General features: G+C 37.0%; 1 protein-coding gene across 2 annotated transcripts in view; it reads left to right on the forward strand.

The window, feature by feature from the left end:
* Positions 1-15,500, forward strand: part of agbl1 (AGBL carboxypeptidase 1) — a 162,327-nt gene extending 146,827 nt beyond the window's left edge. For both annotated transcript variants that reach the window (XM_077210420.1, XM_077210421.1), the window contains exon 24: positions 14,432-15,500. In XM_077210420.1, the coding sequence (XP_077066535.1) occupies positions 14,432-14,696 (265 nt within the window). In that variant the 3' untranslated portion in view covers positions 14,697-15,500. The remainder of the gene's footprint in view (positions 1-14,431) is intronic.
* Positions 15,501-21,024: the final 5,524 nt, after the last annotated feature.

Here is a 21,024-nt window from a genome sequence, read left to right on the forward strand (position 1 = left end):
GACGATATTGCAAAAGGATAAAACGGGACAATTGGCATGTAATTTCACCTAGAATTGTTGAGGAAATATTAAAAATGATAATAATCAATTGCTGTTGTTATTAGTGTTATTTCTTGTTTTTGCCTGTCTGTTTGTCTACCCTTCTAAAGATCCCCTTTTGTCTCGCAATTGAATGTTTCATGGTTGACTAAGCTTTCAACTTGGAGGCTTTGGCGAACCGCTCTGATGTGGAGGAAGAAAAGAAATCGAGCTCGGGAAGAATTACACAGCGAGCCAGAACATACCGTGGGTACTCATTTCCGAACTGCGTAATGAAAGAAGTGAACAAATGTGTCAAGCTGTAATATAAGATGTCATGAAAGGTGTGGAGACGTTCAAAGCCGTTTTTTATGAGAGCTTGTTATCTTCTGAGGAGTCTGGCATCAAAACGGCTTCTTGGACTTTAATTCATTAGATAAGAAAACACTTGCTGGTTAGTGACGTCATCAGGAAGCGTTTCTAAAGAGACTAAATTGGGGTCAGACACAAAAATGTAACATTTCATTTTAATGCTCAGCCGTTGATAGAAGCCCATTTCCGAATCTATTAAAAAAAAAGTCATGCTTTATTATTAGAAAATCAATTATGTGGACTTTTTTTTTGAACTATGAAAGCAAAAAAGCTGAACTTCAGACACAAAAGATATAATAGACTTGAACATGAAGAGTGTTCATGTGAGCCGCAGGGCTTCATTTGACATCTAGCAGGTATTGAGCGTTCTGTCGGGCTACTTTTCATTTGGAAGTGCATAACCAAAAGTGTTGGGCAGGAAAATAGCATCCCGAATTGTCGCGTCGCAAACAAAAAAGGGCTTCCTGTCAGCTCTGAAAGCGCTCGCTTCTCTTTCGTGTCTGGGGCTCGAGGTGAATTAACCATCCACATGATTTTGTCTGGGATGATTTTGGCGGTCACCGCCTTCGAGTGTAAAGTGATATCCATCTGTTGTCATCTGTGCTGACTGTCAAAGGAAGTGATCAAATCACTACAGAGTACAGACCTTAAAGCAGAAAAGACATCCTTAGTAGAGACGGTTTCTCTCCCACACACACACACACACGTTGGGCTTCCATGTTTTGTGTCTTGTATATTGTATTATGTCTAGAACAGTGGTTCTCAACTCCTGTCCTCGGGACCCATTGCTCTGCACATTTTTTTATTGCTGCGTCCCAATTCGCCTACTTCTACTTATACTTTTTTGTGAAGAAAAAGTACATACTTTTGAGTGTGTAGCAAAAGAGTAGGCAAGCTTTGGGACATACTACTTCGTAATCTTTAACAGCTCTGTCGCGTGCATCACCGTAAACTGCCCTGTCAATCATCTCGTCACAGTTAAAATCCTCAATTCAATCTAATATAATTTCTTACCGTTTCGGAGAGAAATGTTGTAGCTCGTTCATCTGCCAGTCGTGGGTCTTTCATGCGGAGACTCTCACTCTCCTCATGTGTTTGCAATTTGAATGTAATGATGCATTTAAAATTGAATGGCTATAAACGTATCTTTACAAAAGTTCACAATGCTGCTGCAGATGCAATATAACGTAGCCAACATTGAATAAATAGATTTTCGTCAGGTTAGATAGTGATAATTAATCACTTAAACCCCTTTATCTAAACCTCTCTACACAACCGCCGGACTCGCGCGCGTCCTCCATGTCTGTAGTTTTTTAACACTTTTCACTCGTGTTTGTAGTTCTAACTGAATCCTCGTCCAACGCGCGATGGGTTGTGGGAAATATCAGCCGTTAGAGTGTGCATCGATCTACACTTTGGATTCTGACCGGATATAGTAGACCATCCGGGTCTCTTTGGAACACTCATTTCAAAATACTACGATTTGGGACGTACTAGTTCTTTTTTCGAATACTATTTAGGAAGGATATGCGAATTGGGACTCAGCATATGTCTCCTTATTTAACACACCTGATTCAGATCACCAGCTCGTTAGGAGAGACTCCTTGATCTGAACTGAGTGTGTCAGATAAAAGAGACATACAAAATGTGCAGAGCCGCGGGTCCCGAGGACTGGAGTTGAGAACCACTGGTCTAGAATATAGAATATTGTATATTCTATCACTTAACTCTACCCCTACCGCTTAACACAACCCTCACAGAAAACTTTCTGCTTTTTTACTTTGGCAAAAAACATTCTGTTACGGATGCTGCTCTGAAGGCAGCAACATTGCAATTTTGCTAATTTTTTGCACTAAATTTATGTGCTAAATCTACTTTTTAGTCCATGAAATGACATCTTAGGAATTCATTTCTAAACATTCCACCAAAAATCACTGAGCCGATCAACCGCAGGGAAGCTCCGCTAATTGTTTTGCACCTCGGAAAGTTTGCCAGAACTTCATATCCCTTAGTTGTTCAGTTGCATGTTTAATTATGAATTCACAATTGGACAGACCCTTCAAAAGAATTATTATAAGCATACTTAAAATTCAGAGCTGCTGTGTTACAGTCCCCGCATGAACGGGCTTGATAGCAGGATGTGTTGTAAAATGAAACTACCTCTGCACATCTTTTACTAGCATGCGTTGAGATGCAGAGACAGAGAAGGGAGGGGAAGATAAGAGCTTGAAAAGTGGGCTGCAAACAGCTTTTGAGTGGCGTTGATTTTAATGCCTTCTAGGAGATATTTGCTGGCAGATCTCTTATGAGGTGTCTGTAATAGTTTGTGAGAGCACACACTGTAAACAAGAGCTGCGTATCCTTGTGCAGCGATGGCCGTCTCCCAGGAGAGCTGATTGAATCTCTGTTCCCTGCCGTCACGGAGACACGAACACTCCCTCGCACGCAGCTTGCCCCTTCTAATCTGCAAATTAAATTATTTCCGGAATTTTGGACTTTTTTACTCAGTCTTTTTTTACCCGGTTTACTGAGATTTTTGCAGAGCCTGACATGTTCAGGGTAGAAGATTTATTATTTCCAAATAATGCATGCCATTGAGGTCTTAAAATGCCTGTTGCTTTTGTTTTACCACAGATTTTTTATTTTATTTATTTTTTGACATTTTTCCTTTAAATAGTGAGGTCTTTCGAAAAATAAAAAATGTATAGTAATAACTATTAATAATAATTTTTACTTTAAATAATTAAATCTTAAAATAATTTAATTAAAATTACTGCATTTAAATATATGAGTATATGTTAGTATAATACATTTATTAATACATTATAAAAATATATTTTATTTATTATAGTAAATACAAATAATTAGTTTTGCTAGTTTGAACAGGTTTAAATCCAAAAAAAAAAATTAATTGCTAATGGCAAAAATATTATTATTATTATTATTAAATCATAAATATTATTTTTTATTTAAACTGATTAAATGTTTATATATGCATATAGTGCATGTATTAGGATATTATCATAATGTATAGTTATGTCATTTATTAGTATATATAAATGTTTACTTTTGCTAGTTAGTTTGCAGGTTTAAATCTTCTTGACTAAACAGTGTCATAATTCTGGAAAGATCATGATATTTAGAGAAAAGTAAGTACAGTTTTAGTGGTATTATCTGTCTTATCCTTACTTTCTGCCCCCTCATAAGTAGTTTATGGATGTGAAACTGTAATCCATTGGAAGTAGTTTATGATATATATATATATATATATATATATATATATATATATATATATATTAGGGCTGGGAAAAGATTAATCGCGATTAATCGCATCCAAAATAAAAGTTTGTGTTTACATAATATATGTGTGTTCACTTTGTATGATTATTTTGTATATATATATAAATACACACATATGCATGTATATATTTAAGAAATATTTGCATGTATATATGTATTTATAATTTATATTATATATAAATATAAATATTTTATATATAAATAACAATTTTGTCTTATATGTATACATGCATGTGTGTGTATTTATATACACAAAATAATTATACACAGTGCACACACATATATTATGTAAACACAAACTTTTATTTTGGATGCGATTAATCTTTTCCCAGCCCTAATATATATATATATATATATATATATATATATATATATATATATATATATATATATATATATATATATTGGAGCAGGTCTTAACCAGGGGATTTGAGAAGCGAATACATGCCGTGGTTGTGTACACCTCTCTCCAGATATACTCAACCCATTTTTTAGTGTATTTAAATCATGGTTCTGAATTCTAATGAGCTGAAATATCAGTAATGTCGTTAACATGAAGCATCTTGCTGGCTCTTTATGCGTATTAACTGCATTAATTGTATCTGTCCTCTTCACAATGTACAGATAAACTTAATTTAGTGAAAGTTCATCAATTTGGGAAACAGTTTTTTTTCAGTTCTGATATAAATCTTTTTATTTAGGGAGAGTTATAAGTCATTAAGATACGGTATAAAGTATGTATAAAGAAGATGCTTCTGTCCAAGAAACCAACCATATATAAGCCGTGAAATTGATAAATCTTTTTGTTGTTGTTGTTTGTTTTTTATTATTATCATCATTGAATAACTGCTGTAAAAACATGTAAATGCATTTTTCTTCTATCGTTTTTAACTTTTTCGATTTAAAAACAGCTTTACTCTGAGATAGAACTGCATGATTTGACAGTTTTAATAGTTTTGTTGAAAAATTAAAAGATGTACTTTAAATAGGCTACAAAATAGCAACAAAAATATACTTGTATAATCTTTAGTTATTTTGTAATTTTCTGTGATGTGTGTGTGTGTGTGTGTGTGTGTGTGTGTGTGTGTGTGTGTGTGTGTGTGTGTGTGTGTGTGTGTGTGTGTATATTATTTTATTATCGTGTGTGTGTGTGTGTGTGTGTGTGTGTGTGTGTGTGTGTGTGTGTGTGTGTGTGTGTGTGTGTGTGTGTGTGTGTGTGTGTCTGTGTGTGCCTCTATATTCACAATTTGCATAGTTAATTCCTAGTTATAAATGTAAATCCAGAATATATACATTTTATATATTTAAGAATCTCCTGCAGAGGGTCAGCTCTTTCTTTTGATATATTGCATGTTCAGATATTCATACAACAAAATATTCTAGGGGCCATGAAAATTTTGTGGAAATGATCAAAAATGCTAGCGGTGGCTGGCAACTTTTTTTTTAAACGCTGGCGGGGATAGAGTTAAGACTCATAACTTAATATTTGGATTTATAAATACATATTAACACTCTACAATAAGGTCACATTTGTTAACATTCGTTAATGCATTAAACAACACAAACTAACAATGAACAATGTATTTTTACAGCGTTTATTAACCTTTGTTAATGTTTGTTAATAAAAATGTCCATGTTAGTTTACAGTGCATTAACTAATGTTAACAGACATAATTTATGATCTTTAAAATGCAATAGTAAATGCTGAGATTAACATTAATTAAGATAAATGTTGTTGAAGTATTGTTCACTGTTAATCATGTTAACTAATGTTACCAAATTCAATATTATTTAAAATGTTACCAAATTTGAAAATATATTATTGTAGCTGTGTTTTATAGTAGCATTTCTCTGTGAGCGTAGTATTAATAAAGTAAAGTTTTGATGGTGGCATCAAAGTTTGGTTGGTGTTCAAAGAAAATGAATTTTCTGAAACTGAAATTGGTCACATCAACTGTATGGCACAATCCGCTGTACATGAATATAGTGATTTGAATGCATCTTGAACTTGTGTCAGAACAGCAGCTTTGTGTATGAATGAGTTGTTTCATTGCTTTTGCTTTTTGATTTGAATAAAGTAGAAATGTCTTCTCCAGCCCCAACTGAAGCTGTTTTTTTTCTCCCCTCACTGCAAAATTAGGCTTTTAAAATTCAAGCCGCTAAGACTCTTTATCAAACCAGCGAGGGGAGAATTCTAATGACCCGTGGATTGTTCTTGGTCAGGAGGTGATGGTGGGAGCTGATTGGCCCCCGTCTCTCACTTCCATTGTATTTTGATTGTCGATTCTGATTGCTCTGGAATGTGTCGATGGGATGACATTGATAATCCGATAGAGATTGCATATAATTACAAAACTAACAAAAGGTTTCTGTGCTATTGTGCATACACAATAGACAAGCCATGGGAGACTAAATGAGGAAATGACTTGTGTAAATAAAATATTTGTGGTTGAATTACATAAATATAATTTTAGGCCTGACAATGAATCTATAACCTGTATGAAAATGTCGCTCTTACCTGTTATTCAGTTGTTTTAAAAAGACCTAGAAATTAATTCAATTAATTTTGCAAAGATGTATTTAAATTGATCAGACGTGACAGTAAATATATTCATAAGGAAACAAAATATTTCTTTTAATTATCTATTAAAGGATATTAAAGCACAACTGTTTTGATCTTTGATAATGATAATAAATGTCTATTGAGCAGCAAATCAGCATATTAGAATGATTTTTGAAGGATCGTGTGACACTGAAGATAGTCAAATAAAATAATTATTTTCAGTTGTAATAATATTACTGTTTTTATTGTACTTATGATCAAATAAGTGCCGCTTTGGTCTGACTTAAAAAATCGTACCAATATTTTGGAACGTTATTGTGTGTATGCATTTTGTTGATTGATGTCTTTCTTTCTTTAAAAAAAAATATATTACCTTTAAAACTATTTGTCCTTAAAATTCAGTTTCTTCTGTTAAATACTCAGAGAAGGAAACAGAAATATGATTTCCTAATGAAGTCTAAGCCACAGTTTGTGGTCTATTGATCACCCCTGACAAGATCTGAGGACACCTTTGAATTGCGAACGCAAAATATCCTGAAAACAGCCAAAATGCTAAGGCATACATTTAACTCGGTGAGGTTAGTCAAAGTAAAGATAATGAGCATTGTGCTGCTTTTTTGCAGTTTATAGCCTACAATAGAAACAAATTGTTAGAAAATCTTGTTTGTTTGAAAACATCCTCCCAGCAGACATATACAGCCTGTCGGAATAATAATGCAATCAAATGTCTGCATTCACAATGTGTATGTAGATTATAGGGTCAATTTCAGTGTACCATTGATTCGTTTTGTGCACCACGAGAGGGAGAAAAAAGTGTCTTTGCCACATTTCTGTACTCGTATTCATCGAGATGTGGCACGGGCCGTGTAAATATTTGCATAATACTTGAATGAATGATTTATTTACTTAGCAACTATCCAAAGTGGAATTCCAACTCTTTCTTCTAGCGTGCTGGCGAGATGACAAATGGAGAACGCGCTAGTGTTTCAGAAGCACACGTACCAATTTAGCCGAGCCAACAGAGACTTCTGTAGATCATTAAACCAAAATAGTGGATTTGTCTAGATGCTTCCCGTGTCTAAGAGATGACTCTGAGCATTTAGAGGTGACAAAAGTGCAAATCAGATGTTTCAACCATCAAACCTATAGCAAAACATAAGAAGTTATTTCTAAAAAAAGTGAAAGTGACACATGATGGCCAAGTATGGTAACCCATACTTGGATGGTTTAAATGCAGAAGTCAAATTCCAAGTAAGTGCAGGAGCAGAGTAGTGAACACACACACACACACTGCAAACGTGGATACACACACCCGGAGCAGCGGGCAGCCTTGAGTGGCGCCCGGGGAGCGATTGGGGGTTAGGTGCCTTGGTCAAGGACACCTCAGTCATATTCCTGCCGGTACTGGAAACGAACCAGCAACCTTTGGGTCACCAGTCCAACTCTGTTACCATTAGGCCATTTATATATCGCTTTAACAGACCCATTACAGACGCAATACATATTGCCTCACATTCACCCATTCACTCACTCATTCTGCTGGGTAAACACTCAATGGATGGGATGGAAGGAAACTAGGGCAGATATTTTTTTTTATCTTTACATCAGACCAGCATTTGACAAGTCAAACGGTGAAAACATTTTATATAATAGGTGTTCCCAACCCCAAGATAGTATTTTTTGTTGTAGTTGTTAGTTGTATTTTGAGAGATGAAACTGTTCCAGGGCCTATACCATGAAGCTGTTTTAGGTGGCTAGCCAGGTATGTTTCAGTTTTAGTTTGCAACCCTGGGTTTTAAACACCATGAAAGGGGTTTGGCTTTTAGCAGTGTTCATCACGCAAAGTGACACATCTCTGATGCAATACAGTCACTCCCCCAGTTATTTGAAGTCACATAGTAAAAGCTTTTTAAAACCAAAATTGCCTGGCTTTTAATAATGATTATTTATTATAATTATTTTATATGATTTATACAATAATTATACCCCTAATCTATTACGCATGAGCATTATTAGTTTAAATAATTATTATTAAAAATGTAGTTTAAATGGACATAATTATATACAGATATGTAATATTAATAAGATTTGGAATCTTGACTCCCATGTCTCTGTATACCTATATACAGGTCCTTCTCAAAAAATTAGCATATTGTGATGAAGTTCATTATTTTCCATAATGTAATGATAAAAATTAGACTTTCATATATTTTAGATTCATTGCACACCAACTGAAATATTTTAGGTCTTTTATTGTTTTAATACTGATGATTTTGGCATACAGCTCATGAAAACCCAAAATTCCTGTCTCAAAAAATTAGCATATCATGAAAAGGGTCTCTAAACGAGCTATTAACCTAATCATCTGAATCAACTAATTAACTCTAAACACCTGCAAAAGATTCCTGAGGCTTTTTAAAACTCACAGCCTGTTTCATTACTCAAAACCGCAATCATGGGTAAGACTGCCCACCTGACTGCTGTCCAGAAGGCCATCATTGACACCCTCAAGCAAGAGGGTAAGACACAGAAAGAAATTTCTGAACAAATAGGCTGTTCACAGAGTGCTGTATCAAGGCACCTCAGTGGGAAGTCTGTGGGAAGGAAAAAGTGTGGCAAAAACCGCTGCACAACGAGAAGAGGTGACCGGACCCTGAGGAAGATTGTGGAGAAGGACCGATTCCAGACCTTGGGGACCTGCGGAAGCAGTGGACTGAGTCTGGAGTAGAAACATCCAGAGCCACCGTGCACAGGCGTGTGCAGGAAATGGGCTACAGGTGCCGCATTCCCTAGGTCAAGACACTTTTGAACCAGAAACAGCGGCAGAAGCGCCTGACCTGGGCTACAGAGAAGCAGCACTGGACTGTTGCTGAGTTTTGCATGTCATTCGGAAATCAAGGTGCCAGAGTCTGGAGGAAGACTGGGGAGAACGAAATGCCAAAATGCCTGAAGTCCAGTGTCAAGTACCCACAGTCAGTGATGGTCTGGGGTGCCATGTCAGCTGCTGGTGTTGGTCCACTGTGTTTTATCAAGGGCAGGGCCAATGCAGCTAGCTATCAGGAGATTTTGGAGCACTTCATGCTTCCATCTGCTGAAAAGCTTTATGGAGATGAAGATTTCATTTTTCAGCACGACCTGGCACCTGCTCACAGTGCCAAAACCATTGGTAAATGGTTTACTGACCATGGTATTACTGTGCTCAATTGGCCTGCCAACTCTCCTGACCTGAACCCCATAGAGAATCTGTGGGATATTGTGAAGAGAAAGTTGAGAGATGCAAGACCCAACACTCTGCATGAGCTTAAGGCCGCTATCGAAGCATCCTGGGCCTCCATAACACCTCAGCAGTGCCACAGGCTGATTGCCTCCATGCCACGCCGCATTGAAGCAGTCATTTCTGCATAAGGATTCCTGACCAAGTATTGACTATTGAGTGCATAACTGAACATAATTATTTGAAGGTTGACTTTTTTTTGTTGTATTAAAAACACTTCTTTTATTGGTCGGATGAAATATGCTAATTTTTTGAGACAGGAATTTTGGGTTTTCATGAGCTGTATGCCAAAATCATCAGTATTAAAACAATAAAAGACCTGAAATATTTCAGTTGGTGTGCAATGAATCTAAAATATATGAAAGTTTAATTTTTATCATTACATTATGGAAAATAATGAACTTTATCACAATATGCTAATTTTTTGAGAAGGACCTGTATATGATCAACTCTCTAAACTAACCTCACAACGTTCACTTGCACTGATATAGCAAGATATTTTCTTCTTGCTGTATTTTATTAATGCATTAATGCAATTCCTATTCTTCAATCTCTTCATGTTCGGCAGAAGAGATAAATGAATCTCGCTGGTTCTCTCGCGAGAAGTGAATCATAGTTGCTCTGTTTCAAGGCATGTGATTGGCTGTTCGCAACTGATGTCACGCTTTCATGTGCACGCGCTCCATGAACTCAGTATCAAAGCCTGAGTTGACAGAGAAAGTTGATGATCAGCATCATGGTACCAACAAAGCCTGATTGAGTTGGTTTGGTTAAACGACCATCATGGTATTGAGCCCAGAGGTATGTGTCTCATCAACACTACCATCAGTCATGTTGAATTTATGGTGTCATATATAAAAAGCATAATGATATATAAAGATTTTTACTTTAATTGCCATTTTAATTGATCAAAACTGATTATTGACAAATATAACAACATAAATGTTCAAATATTTACGTAATACTTTATGCATTAACTTTTACAGAATGTATAGGCTTTTACATACAGTGCACATATGCATTATATGAATTATTTGTAGATTTTATATAATCTCCTTCCGCAGATCCTTCCTCTGCTTTAAGGATGACGAAATCAAGGAGTCGATGTCTGGTTAGCACAGTCCAGTTAGCCCCTGCTGGTTGACAGTGGAAGCGCATGTAAAAGAAGGGTCAGCCGCAAACCCTGCAACTGTCCGTTTATCTATCGCCCAGAGTCCCAGTGTTCAGTCTCCAGCCACAGCAGCATTATCCTCCTGATAGGCATTGATTGTCTTCCATCTGTACGCTGAATTACAAGTGATCTTGGATTAATTGAAATGGCTGGTTATTGTGTTCTGGAAACCTGCAGCAAATTAGTCACACAGGACACATTTAACTTCCTCTAAAACACCATTGACTTTAGGGAATTTAAATTATATATTTCATTCCTTCTTACATTTTTTGCTTTCTTTTTCCATAATGACCGGGGTAGTTACATATTACATAGAGCACAAAATATCATGTTCATAATCTTAAATCATAATGCAGTAACTTGTTTTTCCTCTTAAACAACTTCCATTTTCATTTGACATCACTTGGGCCTATTGGATTATGTTAACCAATAGTCAAATAGCTATTTTGGCCTTGTTTGAGTTCCATTCTGGCATGTACGCTTAGTTTTCAGCATCCAGTAATTTCTCGATTTATAATACCATTTCATTTGGAAATATATTGCATTACAGAAGTAAATTGGGTTGTAAATGCCAATTCATGTTGATTTTAATGGCAAGTTGCACTGTGAAAGTTTACCCTATAGTGCCCGCTATTGGGCCATGTTGTCACAGAAGTTGTTGTTATTGCCAACTAACTTTTGCCAAAAACTTTGTTTTTGTTAGTGAAATAAAGCTGAAATAAATATATTATATAAAATACTTCAACTTAAAATGCAAATAGTAGAAGTGTTGTGTATGCTACTTACTTAAAATAAGTTTATTTTAAGTTATTTTGAAGTACTAAAATGATTGAAACAAATAAATCTAAGTAGAATCCTTTTTTATATCAAAAACACATAGCATTGTTACTGAAACTAATATTAAAATGAAAACTGAAAATAAAAAAATAAATATAATACAAAATATGAATACAAATATGCATATTGCTAAAATAACAGTAATAAACTGCATATTTTCCCCCAAGGTGATCACTGAAAGCTATGTGTCTATAGAGACATTTACAGAAAGTGAAGCTACCTGATCAAATATGGAGAAAAAATTAGACAGCTAACCCCAGTCTCCCTGTATCTATCTCACGTTCTCTCTCATTCCGTCTACACTGTCATCTTACGATCTTTGGAGATGTACGGTGTTGTGTTTTTATGATCGAGTGCTGAAAAGCCGACCAGCTGACTGGCATAAAGATGCATGAACTCGCCGTGGCCAAGCGGCATAGAAATGAACACAGCTCTCGCTCAGCGGCCACTTAAAGTAATTGAAAGCAGACCTGCATAAGCACACCAAGACTTTGCTTTCAGAGAACTCAAGTATAGAACTCAAGTCAGAAACCTGCATCACTGTTAAACTGCCACAAACTGTATAGTTTGAGGTGGTGTAGCTTTACACAGATGAAGGTGCCTTGTTTCTTGTTTCCGTAAACCTGATCATTATGAGTTCATTCTGTAAGGTATTGACACGTCTCTGCGGTATTTCTATGGAAGTCGATAATGATTTTCGTCCTTCCTGCAGTGTCATAACTCAATGAGTGAGTCTCCAGAGCTCAAAGGACAAAATTGCTTCCAAAGAACTTTCAAATTAAATGTGTGTGTGTGTGTGTGTGTGTGTGTGTGTGTGTGTGTGTGTGTGTGTGTGTGTGTGTGTGTGTGTGTGTGTGTGTGTGTGTGTGTGTGTGTGTGTGTGTGTGTGTGTGTGTGTGTGTGTGTGTGTGTGTGTGTGTGTGTGTGTGTATATTATTGTATCGTCAACTTTCTATATCTTACGGCGCCTCAAAGGGAAAATGGTGATTTTGCTTTCTATCTCAAATTTTTTTTGGATTCGCTCGCAGTAGCTTTGCGTTTCTTAAAAAAATTTATTGGGGAACGCAAAACATTCGCTAGAGAACACAAAAAACACACATATCATTTTTTTTTTCATCACCATGTCCCTTTAGGTGTTCCATAATATCTTCATGAATCCTTTTAAATAGCAGTGGCGAGCAAGAATGCTTGAACAATTTTTGTTTTTGTTTTATTGTTTTAGTTTTTTTTGTGTCCAAAAAATAACAGATGACTTGTGACACCCTTTATGGTTTTCAAAACAAAAGGTTTCTCAAAACTCCATAAGCATTTGTTTCAACTTCGTTTATAAAGAACTGTTCAAATACTCAAAAGGCCTTATTAGACTCAGTCATGTGGTCTATATATGCAATTCATCTCTCCTTACAACAGACAGGTGCTCGACCACAAAACAGACACTAATATCCCTGCTTGTTATGTGTCCCGCACTGAATTTGGACACCCAGTAACAGCCAGAAGAATAGACGAGTAACACGCACCTGTTGCCGCAATGACAACCGCATAACAAATTGGTTCATTTTGCGAGTCAAGAGGACGTGATTTGTTTGTGAAAGGGACATGTCTCCTGCGTCTCATGAGACCGCTCCCACACACTCTGTCTTTCACCCAGAGCGTCATCTCATCTTTCCAATATAATGAAGAGGGGAAAATACAATGTTGTTCTTCACATTGTGGCACACCAGATGTTATTTTTTTCCCTTTCATTTCCACCCAGGGCAGAGAAAATGATAAACAGACTCACACGTGCGCGCACACACATACCGGTGGCGAGGACGGACGAATCGGATTGCTCATCACATCCACGTTCTCCATGGATCCCTGTGGTTTTGATCTGATTAGTGTGACTGGGCTTTATGTTTACTGTCAATCAAAACACTCCACAAACTCAAGGTCACAGCGTCCTTCGCCAGATGCAGTGGCGGGGACAGAGCGATGCGTTCCCATTCAAATTAATTTTGCTCTGTGCTGATGAAGTGATGATTTACAGAGCACTTAATTTTTTTTTTTTCTTCAAAGCGGAGGCCTTTTTCAAATGCATTGCTGTAGTTTTTTTAAGTATTATGTACAGGTTTTGAAAATAACTTTTTTACTCACCAGCCTATTCGGCTACTAACTTTTTAAAGGGGACATATTATGCCTCTTTTTTCAAGATGTAACATGTCTCAGATTGTGTCTGTGAAGTTTCAGCTCAAAATACCCCACTTATCATTTATTACATCATGCTGTAAATGAGTCCCACATTTTTGAGTGGAAGGAAAAACATGCTGTTTTCGTGCATGTCTCTTTAAATGCAAATGAGCTGCTGCTCCCCGCCCCACTTTCCAGAAGAGGGCGGAGCCTTTACAGCTCATGTCTCAACATGTCTCATGTTTGATTATCATCTCTATCACGGTCACCAGCCATTCAGAACTTCTATTAGCCAAAACAAAAAAAAGATCAGAAATAAACCAGATTATCAGTCACGGCTTAGATTTAAATATTTCCATTATTAAATCTGATTCTGAATCTGTATTGCTTTCAACTTTACGACAGTCAGTCACTGTTTGCAGATACCATTTAAATAGAATAAAATGGAAATAAGAACAAAATTCTCTGTGACTTCCCTTATAATTGCCACAGGTTTAAAGATGCTAGGGCATTTTTTATAAATGCGGCATTTATAAATGAGTTTGAGTTTTCAGAATGAGTTTTTGATTTTTGAAAATAGTTCTAGATATTTTAGTTTTATTTCAGTTAGTTGACTAATTGTAATTTGTTTTTCATCTAATATTTATATTTAATGTTATTTCAGCTTTATTTTAAGTAACCAAAACACGTTAACACTACTTACTTATGACCTTTGTGTTTATTTGTTCAGTTGTTTCGAGGATGACGAGCCGCCCTGCACAGAGGAGATTGAGTATTCGTCCTGCAGTGACCCGTTTGGTGCCAACGAACTGGACATGGAGGTGAACGGCAACACGTCCAGTGCGGAAGAGGATGAAGATGAGGAAGTGTGTAGGAACGGGAGGCGGCGGGACCACCTTGTTCCTCACTACCTACAGCAGGACGCCCTGGAGACTCTAACCATCAAGACTGGACAGTGTAACGCCATTGACATCAGTAACGGCTACTTGTGTTAGGCTACTTTTGTTTGCCTTTTCCGTTTATATTTTATATTAGCTGAGCAGAAGGGTGAAACGGAAATATTCAGCATTTAGTCTTGAGTCTAAGAAATTAAATAAGACGTCCACACCTGCAAAACATTTGCTAGTACACCCCATGGATGAGATTCCACCTGTGTTCCCTGATATAAACTATATGAATATGTATTTCTCACATAAAACAGCACTTGAAGAGTAATTCCCTGATGCATAATCATAATGGCGTGATGAGCTCATTGGGTGTTTCGGCCCTTTGGTGTTTGCGGTGAATCATTTGCAGGTGTTGTGGGTTTGTTTACGATTGCTCTTACTTTAAATAGAAGCCGGTAGCTTGCTTACTAAAGTACACTGCCATATAACTGGTCTTCCACTGAAACGCATTAGTAAACACTTGACATTGTAAGATAGCACTGCATATAAAGTTTACCTTAATAATGTGTATTTATTATCATAGATTTTGAAGATCAGTAATCAAGTATGTTCTTATGGTTTATTTTTTAATATCAAAGTGATACTTGATAGTTCATATATATATATATATATATATATATATATAAAATGAGCTGTCCTTGCTCTAGTGCCTATACTGTAGTAACATGTTTCTAGGTTAATGTGCGATTTTCTAAGCATAAAAATATTAATACACACAAATATTAATAAATAGATTTAAAATGTATAGACAGAGAGAGATACTGTATTACTTTTTCTGTTCTTTTTTTTATGTATAAACATGGATACATAGATATATAAGTAAAAATGAAAAGAATAAAGGCGTTTACGAAAAATTTCTGCAGTGACATTTGTTATTAAGTGAACAAAACTCATACTGTTAATCATTGTTGATAAGTCATATTCTGAGGACTGAAACAATAAAAAGAGACAGACACTAAATAAAATGTAAAATCCAGTCAGATAAATGCTGTTTGTGGTCTTGATCTTTTCTTCCTTTTTTCATTTTATGCAATTAAAGCTGATATTAGGGTTCCGGTAAAAAAAAGTAATTTGTTTTACAAAAGCAGTCTTAGACTTTGAGACAGATTTCATCCAAACTCTCGTCTGAATGTCTCATATAATGAGTTCTGTCATCTCTGCACAGTTTGGACTCACACAACCTTTGGTTTTAGAGCAAAGCTACAAAAACTAACTTGTGTCAGTCCATGTTCAAATTCAGGAGCCAACACAAGCCAGCAATAAGAGACTGACACTTTTAGCTCAAAGGTAACTCTGCCATTGCGTGAAATGTGTTCATCTTTGGTCTATGGGACAGAAGTTTGATAACCAACCAGCAACATATTCCTATTCCTATCATGTTTTCTGTTTTATGAATATAATCATGGCTAAAGGGTGTTATTAAGTGCAACATGCAGCGGTGGCCTGCAACCCATATGATAAAGTACGCTATAGCTTTAATAGCAGTAATAAATAAATGTGCGTGTGAGAGAGAGAGAGAGAGAGAGAGAGAGAGAGAGAGAGATTGTGTGGTCCTGGTAAACCCTACGTTGTGGGGACACAACAATGTCCCCACAACAAATGTTTTCTTTTTTGGTCCCTATGAGAAAACGGCTTATAAATTATAGGGCCTTTTATATACAGCCCACACACACACTCTGCACAGGAGTTAATACAACCGTAGTGAAGTTCCTACACAGAAAAACCGAATGCACTGAATGTAACCTAGTAAACAGAAGGGTAAGTCTTTATTTCTCTGAATAAAGACCGCATGGGTAATGACTATTTTCATTCTCCCCGTGTCATTCAGGGCTGGATCTAGGGCCAGGTAATGACTTAGCTGTGACCTCCAGCAACCCGCAGCAAACGGCATGCTATCCTGTCCTGTAATCTCATTCCCATTTACAAAGAGATGGTCTAATTAGATCATGGCGGGGGTGGGCTATACCTAAGACCGGAGAGCTGGGCTGGTCTTCATTGGTATGCTGCAGACGCGGGGTACGACACACACCACTGCATTTCTTAATTGTGTCTCTCTCCAGCTCTGTCTGGCGCTATACCCACCGCAGCCCGAGCGGGAGGACGCTTGCAAACCGAGGCTTTACTCTCCCCTGCCCGCAGAGGAATGACCCTCTAGGAGCTCTCAGGCCTGTGATAGTGATTACTACATTATCACATATGTTCAGCTAGCAGGGGCTTTCTCCAAATATCTATGGGGGCTCCGATTTTACACACTGCTGCTCTGTAGTGCTCAGGGACACATGGATGGGTGACATGTTGCCAAAAGACTTTTCAAATCCAAATATTTATACATACACAAAATGGTTCTGTATAGAACCTCGGTTCTGTCAGGTATAAAATAAAAAATTGTAATACTATAAAATAATATAATACTTTTTAGCACAAAGTGGTTTTTTTTAAAGTAAATAACCCTAGGGTTATAGGCCTGTAGATTTTTTCTTCTAATATACAGTATATTGGTTTGTTTCTTCATAAATTGAAACTTTTTGTTAACAAACTTAAAACAATTCTGAAAGTCAATAGTTTATTTGATTTACCAACTAACAATATAGGATGTAGTGGATAACAGAAGAATTGTAATTGTTCTGAACTGTTATGAATATTTTATATTTAAAGCATTTTTCGATTAAAATGACTCCTTTGTTTTGCTAATGGTGATTTCATAGCTAGCATTTTATGTAGGCCTATATTAAATACAGGAGTTTGTATTTAAGATGAGTATTTTGAGATTTACAGGTGTGAGTTCGTTAATAAAGTGCGGTTGGCACTACTGTAAACTCCCATTTACTAAAATTATGATTTTAAAGGGGTCCTATTATGCCCTTTTATGAAGTCTTTATTTTGTTTTCAGTGAGAAAACGAGTGAGTAAAATTAAAGAATATTTTCTCACTTTTTTCATATATGTATAATTATAAAACAAATATTTAAATGTTTATTTCAAATCTTTATATGGATTATTATAGTTTAAAAAAAATTAAAGTTGATGGGCCCTATTGACTTGCATAGTATTTTTTTCTTATATATATATATATATATATAAGATATATATAAGGCCCATCAACTGTTTACCGACATTCTTCAAAATATGTATGTTGGTAATAGGTACCAAATAGGTAATGCAGGGTCCAAAGATGAGATAGTATTTTTTAAAGTTGAGACACTCACACATAGATAAATAAAGCATATCCTATTATAAAAACTTTTTTGTATAAAATGTATTTATTTGCAACAGTTATGTTAACAGCAATACGACATTTCTGTCCTTAGCTATTCAGTTGATGATTCAACGCCATGCTGCGTTGTCATGGGAACATCCCAGGTGAAATGAATACATTACTTGGCTGAATGTGAAATCGCCCCATTAACGCTCATTCACGAATCTCTACGTTATAGTCCATTAATACAGTTCACTTGAAGGAGTGAATGAAAACGAGTGAGTGAATTCGGACAGCTGTTGATCTTACATAACCAGATTCGTCACTTATTGGGTCCCCTGGAAACATTTCAGTTGTGGTCAGTGCTATTGGTGCGTTCAAGTCCTCCTGTGAAGTACGTACCAGAGCAATAGAGATGGTTGTGGTTCAATCGTACGAGGTGGGAAGTCGTGTTTACGACGTGAGGTGCGTTCAAGACAGTTTCGTCGGAGCAAGATGACGGTGTAGGCTACCTTCTTTTAATGAATTACACGAAAATACAGCAAGGTTCGTTAACTCTGTTTATAGAAAATGAGGAACAAAGAATGCGCATCAGGTGTGTTTTTCTTTTAATGTTTTTAATTAACTTATGAAGCCAATGTAAACTTTTTTGTTATAATTCATTCTTGCTGCTTTTAACAAGATTAATGATCTTGGACGTTTCTTGGACGAGTAAACATTGAAATTCAATTAAAATTTTCCGTCAATAGGCCTACAGACGCCATTGATTCCGCCATTTCAGACTGAAACGTCCCCAACTCGTACAGATCGGGGCTTAAAGAAAACCCCGAGCTCCCCACTGGTAGGCTATTTACGACATTGTGGTGGCATTCAACTCGTAATTACGATCTACGAGATGACTTGAACGCACCATATTTGCAGCGTGTTTCTGTATTTGGTTGTGTTGTAAACTTTTGCAGTGTGTTTCTGTATTTGGTTGTTATGCGTATTTGGAGCGCACGTGTGTTGTAAAACTGATGATGGTTTCTTAATTTGAAGGTGTTTTTTTTTTTCTATTTGCATGCGTTTTCTTCAGTTGCAGCACGTTAAACTCTCTCTCGGCCACCGTAACACGATATCCCTTTAAGTGTTCCAGGATTGAGAGGTCAATGCAAACATTTGCTGCGTCCCAATTCGCACACTATCCGTCCTAAATAGTATTCGAAAATATAATTAATACGTCCCAAATCGTAGTATGTTGAAATGAGTGTTTCAAAGATACCCGGATGGTCTACTATTTCCGGTCAGAATCCGAAGTGTAGATCGATGCACACTCTAACGGCTGATATTGCCCACAACCCATCGCGCGTTGGACGAGGATCATAGACTGTAAAAAAAGATGGACGACGCCCCTTCGCTCTCTTCCATTGGTGAGAAGTGAAGCCGCCATTGTCCCGATATGGCGCTGACATCTTGGGACTTGAGTCTGCGCAGTTGCGATTTCGGGACCAGACCTGCGCAGTAGTGAGCAGGAAGTAAAGCAGTCCCGCCCACACTCTCGCTGGATCAATCACAGGCACACGCCTCTGCTGCAGAACAACACATTATGTCGGTGTGAACTAATTAATTATAGAAATTTAGATATTAAATTTAAAGCTCCAATCTCATCAGTCCTCCAAAGATCCCGAAAAAAAGTCTGTTGTTGCTTCAGTGACTACTTTGCTCAGAGAACCTGTCAATCACAGCTGTCAATCATAACGCCACAGCGCCGTTTTTAAAGCATTAAATAACTAACTAAAAACAAACTTATTTTAAAAACAAACACTTGAAATTACATCGGTGTGATAAAAACTACAGTAAATGACAGAAACTATCTTTGGAAAAAAGATACGTGAAGTGTAATTTAATTGTTTAGTTGGTCTCACGTCCCATTGAATAACATGGGGAGGCGGGGTTTATGAGCTGTACTAGGACCGGTCACCGGGGGCCGATCGAGACGTTTTGGCTTCACTTTTCAGGGGTTGTGCGGCACACTTGACGAGGATTCGGTTAGAACTACAAACGCGAGTGAAAAGTGTTAAAAAAAAAACTACAGACATTGAGACCCGAGTCTCAAACTACAGACGCGAGTCCCGCGGTTATGTAGAGAGGTTTAGATAAATTGGTTTGGGTGATTAATTATCAGTATCTAACCTGACGAAAATGAATGTGTTCAGTGTTCTCCATATTATATTGCATCTGCAGCATTGTGAACTTTTGTGAAGATACGTTTAGCCATTACCTTTTAAATGCATCATTATATTTAAATTGCAAACACGAGAGTATCCGCATGAAAGACCCACGACTAGCAGATGAACGCTCTCTGAAACAGTAGGAAATCAAATTAGATTGAATTGAGGATTTTAACTGTGATGAGATGATTGACAGGGCAGTTTACTGTGACCGGATGCACGCAGCACGCGACAGAGCTGTCCATTAGAGATGACGTGATAGTATGTCCCAAAGCTTGCCTAGTCTTTAGCTACACACTCAAAAGTATTTACTTTTTCCTTACAAAAAGAGTACATACTTTTAGGGCGTAGTATAAGTAGGTGAATTGGGACGCAGCAAGAGAATGTCTAATAAGGGGAGAATTGGCACTGTCTGGTTACTTCCGGTTTCTGGACTGGCTGCAGTAACACGTATCTGTCCATGCGGGGGCGCTCGCAGGCCAGTGCAGAATGAATGGGAGTCTATGGGGTTTCACCCCCAGAAATCCACTTTTCTCAGGATATAATTTTTTGTCAAGTAATTTGAAAGTTGCATTAAAAAGGGGGGTCTAAGATAATACACTCAGCTGAAAATTGCATTTTTAAGTTCACTTATCTGTTCTAAAAATCCGTTCGAAAATGTGATTACGTCACATAATAGCAGAATGCTAGCGTGTTCCAGCCAACAACGACCTAACCTGTAAGAAATCGAAAGGACATAAGTACTCGTTCATTCGACTTTTGGTCTATATTGAACTTGCGGATCAACAATAAAATCTACGTTGATTCAACGACAAGCAGGAGAAAGGGATACATTTAGCCGTCTAGCTCCATAGACTCCCATTCATTCTGCACTCGCCCACTATCACCTCCAGTGGAATTCTAATGGAACTGCAACCAAGATGATATACAACGGGGCTAATAGGAAGTGCCAAGACTCTACATAGACGGAC

This window comes from Siphateles boraxobius, unplaced genomic scaffold, assembly GCF_051911475.1.
Source record: "Siphateles boraxobius isolate OS27281-9 unplaced genomic scaffold, OSU_SipBor_1 65, whole genome shotgun sequence".
NCBI lineage: Eukaryota > Metazoa > Chordata > Actinopteri > Cypriniformes > Leuciscidae > Siphateles > Siphateles boraxobius.